Genomic DNA, 6000 nt, shown 5'->3' with positions numbered 1-6000 from the left:
ATCAGGAGTTCCTGAAATGTATACAGGGCAACCGAAGGTTTCCAGTAGTACTTGAGCTTATTCTCAGGAATGAAGTGAAGTGAGGGGGGCTGTGAAAATTGTTAAATTTAAAAGAATAGAATAAAACTTGAATTATAATTTGTATCCTGCAGGTCCAATGTCTAAAATAGCAAAATATCCAGCGAAACCAACAAAGTGGAAAATTAGAATATTTGATGTCAAAGCTTGCTGGATGCAAGAGGGAAGATCTGTGCGTACGATACATGTAAAGGAAGGTTAAATACTGGAATAAAGAGAAAATGCTGGACACATTCAGTATTTTCACCCATTTCATCTTTAACTTGTGATGTTAACCTGATTTTTCTTTCCAGTAGTTCTGTTGGAACTGCTGAGTGTTTTCAGATGATTTTTTAAAATGTCAGATTTCCACTAGCTTCAGTTTCTTGCGTTAGTTTCCATGTACAGCAGAGACATGTTGGTGATGAAGAAAGTCTACCCATAAAAGTCAAGGACTTCACTGAGAACCAAAGAAGTCAGTTGCCAGGAATCAGATATAAAACATAGTAAAACCAGAGGGTTGTTAAGATCTGGAAAGCACTATTTGAATGGTAGTGGCAAGGAGGCTTTGTAAAAAATGTCATTGATCAGGGCCATTAAGGGAGAAGTTGGAATGCAGAATTAAGTTAGACATCACTTTCAAACGTTTGGCATTTTGGTCTCAAACATTTGGTTGAATGGTCTACTAACACAACAAAAATCAATATAATTCTAAAACTTCAGCATTAAAATTATTCTCAGTGCTATATTGGTAGAGGCCCTATGTTTTAGAAGATAAGTTAAACAAGGTCATGCCAGCCTTCTTAGGTGGACTTTAAGATGAAGTGCCTTGGTCAACTTTTATTGGTTCAGTCACACCACCTGGGAGCAAGTAATTTTTACTCTTGGACCTGACTTCAGTATCTGAAACATAGAAGTTGTGTCTATGAAAAGAAGCATTTAAGTAACAAAAACATTTAGAGGTGACAAGTTAGCAGTCAAAACTGGAGTCTCATTGATAAAATATTCATGTTTATACAATGTACAAAGGTATTAATTACACAAGCAGAGCTTATAAATATCACGCATTCTTTAGAATTTCCATCATAACACTCTTAATTAAACAGTTCCCAATCAGGACTCTTCTTCACCTCTACTTTAAGACAACATTTGACATTTGATTTTTATGGCAAACATTATCAAGGTTCATCATTTATTGGCAATTAACCCATCTGTGCTAAACAGTGTTCTATATTGCAATAATCCAAAATATAATAGTTTAGAAGTCAACCCACAAAGCACCATTTGAACATTTAAGAACAGAAACTTGTACCTCTAAAATAATTCCTCAGGATCAAGATGACTTATCATAAACTGAAACACAGTCATGACTGTTTGTTATCCCAGAAATTCAATACGACACTTTTCAATGCAATTTGCGCTTGTTTATCTAACACTAGTTTCACAGCAGACACAATTCTTGTGCAGACCTTCCCCACAGAGCATTAGAGACAATACTGACTCCTGAATGACAATTACTGGGTAGTCCTGGGGCAATAAGATCTTCACTACTTTACTGGACTGTGACCTCACTGACATGAATTACCTTTCACCTTTCTGGCTTGTCTCCCACCAATCTCATTCTTTCTGATTATTCATGCCTAACTATCCTCACAACCCCACAGGTTCCTCAAATCCCAAGTTCCCTTTCTTCCACTACTCTGTTTGAAGCCCCAATTTTTAATCACCAGTTTTTTCCCTCATCCCCAACTGAAACCTTTCTTTGGATTGCTAATTTTCCATTGCAATAATCTGCAACACCCAATCAAGAGCTCCAAGCCATTGGTTCTCAAACGATGGAGGCTTGTCTGTAACTGAAGCAGTGCTTCCTGTAATGATCATGAAGTGTGCCACACCTTCACAAATTTGTCTTCATTTGGTGCAGCTGGACAGGAAGACTTCGCAATAAAGGTAAACAAGCACAAAATCAAGATTGTGACCATATACTCTTGTTGTAGCCTTGTTTCAATCTCCTTCTGAGTGCTGCTATTCTTTGAGGCGATAACCTTTCCATATTGTTTTATGACAAGTAGCGGGGGCAGATTTCTCTATCCCCTATAAATTATTCATGTAGCATAATCTGCAGTTTCCATCCTAATTTAGGACAACACTGGAGGTTGCAATTTGAAAAAAAATAAACAATGTTTTGTGTCTATTCATGATTAATGTTTTGAAACATGTTTGAATTTCAGTTCAACAAGTTCTACAATTGAGGAAACAGCAAGTCCTATTGCAATTATATCTGTATTCAATTTTTTTTTCAAACTTGTGCAAATCTTGAGTGGAGTCCATTTTACCCTAAAGAACCCTTCCCATAAACCCAAACAGGCATCCAAGACCTCAAAATTATTCTGCTCTCATTTGAGAATTTTCAATTTACCTAAAACTTTGGTTTTAAAATAGATTTTGTGTGTTTGCTCAGTCATAGGTGTACAAAAGTATCAACTCTGACGTACCTAAAACCAATGTCAGTATCACTGTATTGAATTCAGAGAGCATCTGTAAGTCTTAATCATTGAGCAGTGTGCTTGCTTCCTACTCAGTCACTCCCAAGCTTTCATTAAGTAAAGCCATCTGCAGCACTTTCAACTCATTTAATGCATCAGAAGAAATGCTCACATTTCCTAATGGAATTTCATCAACCGACTGTTGGGAACTATAGCCCTGGTCTAAATCTGTATTTTCTCCTTTCTCTAGGAGTAAGTGAGATTGTGGATATTCAGCAACCTCACTGGCCGAGTCTACAGATGACATCAAACCCTGGAAGAACAGCATTTGCTGAAGGTCTTCAAGTCTCCTCTTTACATCATCAGAAATACCCAACTTCTGTTCACTACCAGAGTCTGTCATCGCCTCATTTACTGTGATGTTGCTTTCACAAGCATATTGAGGAACAGTTCTGATATCATTCTGCATTATACAATCTCTTTCCAGGGATCCTTCTGTCTTTTGAGAAGAGTCAAAATCGGAGAAGTTTAAAACAGTTTGGTGACAGTCCAATATGGATGTACAAAACAATGGCTCTAAGGTGTGTGTTGCGTTTGGAACTTGTGCTTCATTGGTGCCTATCCCAATCACATTCTGTGACAAGCCTATGCCTTGACCATCGTACTCATTTCCTACAGGACACTGTACAAACGTCTCCTCATTTGATATGGCCATGCATACTTCATTCACAGCACAAGGCACATCATAAGGCTTATATTGCACAATATTTTGTTGAATTGCTGAAAAATCTACAGATGATTCTTCTTCCATCCCTGCTTCCTCTGGGGATGTGATGCATTCTTTTTCAAACCAATCTGGCTGTTTCATTTGAAACAACTTAAACTTCTCTATTGCCTTTTTCAGTACTTCGCCAGATGGGTGTGTATGATAATCGTTCTGTGTTATTCCTGCCACATGCAAAGTCTTTCCAGGCTCATATTTTTCCAAATCCTGCACTCTGAAGTGTATTTCCTCAAACTGCTTCATTAGTTTGTACTTCACAACAACATTAAAGGGATCAGGTATATCATTTTCATGGCTGATGTCATCAAAATATGCAACAATGTATTTTCCAAATGAAGCTGGGCGTTTAAAATCTGGCAAAATCAGGTTCATGGCTGGAGTAAACATGTCACGCATTGGTGAGCGTTCTTCACTTTTCAGTAATATCTTTCTCTGTTTCGTAGACAGCATAGCATCCCACTTTGCCCTGGTTCCACGGGAGCACAGAATGATAATCTTGTCCGACTCGTGTTTGTGAAATGTAAGCCAATTGATGTGCCCGATTTCAGCAACCTCATTACTCTGTAAACAATCTAAAGTCACTTTGGTGCCACAGACAGTCATCAGGAAGCGTGCAAATGCCAGAACAACATTGCAGTAGAGGCTATGATCCAACGAATAAATGATCAGAACTTTCTTTTGCGTTTGGCGTTCTGGAAAGAAAAGTTTCAAAGTTTAATCCAAGCAAATCCAGTGAGTTAAGTTAGAAAAAACACTAGTAAGCAAACTCATTGCAATTTGAGAAACAAATAGGGTAGAGGGCAAGAAGGAAAATTTATTATTCTATAAACTAGTGTTATTTCCTTCCTGATTTGGCTTGTCATTTTACTTCTAATGACTAGATCTCATTCTTTCTGGTAAGTTCACAGCTGTTGTTGATTACTTAATTTTTTTGTGTCATTAGGCAATTAACTTTCAACATCATTTGTACATTTCATTCAGTTATTTAGAAGCACTTTTGTCAGAAGTTGAAGGAATTTTTATCAATATTTGAATCTATCTTTTGTGAGAATGCCAAGCGTTGTCCTCTTACTCAGCTCCTTACATACTGTAACGTGTTGGTGAATAATAAAACCGCCTTCAAACTACCCTGGAACAGGAGTTTATCTATCTGCCTCGCTTAGGAAAATGGGGGAACTCTTGAACAAGGGCAGAATACCTAGCATTGCCCCTCTGGTCAGACATGGTCCTGAATGTTTCATTATGTGATCATCTGACCACATGGCAACTGTTACAATTTTTTATTCATAAAGATAAAAATCCCTGGAGATTTGGAGGGCTCGATTTGAGAAACAAGAGGCAAGTAAAGAAAGGAAATTGTCTGAGAGTTAATGATTGAAATATATTTTGCATGGGCCTGTTGAACACAAGAACACCACTTGAAATTAAAACAGGATATTCTGACAAAGGGCATGTATGCAGTGTGGAAGTTAATCATTTTACAGAGATTAAGATAGCTTCAGAAATCATGACAAGTTGAATGATCTTTTACAAATGAAGAATGGGTAGAGCATGGAGAAAAGTGATCATTAAAATGCACGCTATAGATCAGACACTACATTGCATGTTTACTTGGTTCAGAGATTTTAACTGAAAGTCATCTACAAATGGAATTATATTTTCATGTTACCCATTACAAATAAAATTATTTTTTCTATTTCTAATTTGCATTGTCAAAGTCACAACTGAACTATCTTGGTTACACCAGTAGTATTTTCTTGGCATCGATGGTGCAAGGTTACCTTTACTAAAAGGTGATTCTAAATGCGACTTTTCAATGTACATACACATTGTGCACAAAGAAAACAAGAAACAATTCTAATTCGGTTAACATACCGGGTAGCACCTCTTCTCCTGGTGGTTTTATTGTTTCTAAAAAGAAGAAATGGTCTTAATATTGAAATGCAAACAAATCACTTAAAAAAACTTCTCTATAACATGCAAAAAACATTTCTACTTTTTCCTCAATAGCCAAGTGAGCATATAAATAGATCTGTGGGGCTGATATTCACTGGAATACTTTTGACTAAACAATGCACTGTTATCAACATCATTCTAACTATCAAACAATTCGAATACAATGAGAAGATGCGGGCAGTATGAGAAAGGACAGACATGAAAAGGTTCTACCAGAAAAAATATGTGCACTTAATATAATAAATGTACAAATTCCTCTTTTTTTAAAAAAAGAAAGCCGTTCAAAATCTGAATGCAACATTTTGAGGCAAAATGCTGCTTCTTAGGCCAAAAACAGATGCAACATCGCATCCAATGTGCTTGTGTCCATTTACTGTATAGTCTGAATTATGTTGTTCAAACCTACTGAAGCAGGCCAATAGTGCTATCTTTGTTTGGGAGTTCTCTTAAATTAATGGCATATCTAAACACAAGGTGCTGAAACTGGAAGGCCCCAAACTGTGCCCCCCCCCCAGTGCTACTTAAAGGAAAACCACTACTCGCACAATGGTTGCTGCTTGAATTCTGCTTTTGTCACGATTCCAGAATTTGCTATTCAAAGCTAAGCGCCTGACACTCACTACAATATTCAACAGGCAAAGGAGATTCCCACTAGAAAATGTATTTGTATTGCATCCCACCACCAATGCCCCTGCCATTTCCTATCACCCTGCCTTA

The 6000-nt window shown here is 37.2% G+C and overlaps 1 protein-coding gene across 1 annotated transcript in view; it reads right to left on the bottom strand.

Annotated features, from left to right (window-relative positions):
- Positions 1–1055: 1055 nt before the first annotated feature.
- Positions 1056–6000, bottom strand: part of LOC132398508 (interleukin-17 receptor A-like) — a 52706-nt gene continuing 47761 nt past the window's right edge. Inside the window, exons 12-13 of the mRNA XM_059978078.1 lie at positions 5203–5238; positions 1056–4019 (exon numbers count right to left, since the gene is read on the bottom strand). Coding sequence (XP_059834061.1) covers positions 2632–4019; positions 5203–5238 — 1424 coding nt within the window. The 3' untranslated portion in view covers positions 1056–2631. The remainder of the gene's footprint in view (positions 4020–5202; positions 5239–6000) is intronic.

The sequence above is a fragment of the Hypanus sabinus genome, chromosome 8 (assembly GCF_030144855.1).
Source record: "Hypanus sabinus isolate sHypSab1 chromosome 8, sHypSab1.hap1, whole genome shotgun sequence".
In the NCBI taxonomy this organism is placed as follows: domain Eukaryota; kingdom Metazoa; phylum Chordata; class Chondrichthyes; order Myliobatiformes; family Dasyatidae; genus Hypanus; species Hypanus sabinus.
Note: the sequence above shows the minus strand (reverse complement) of the source record. Positions and strands in the feature narration are given on the sequence as shown.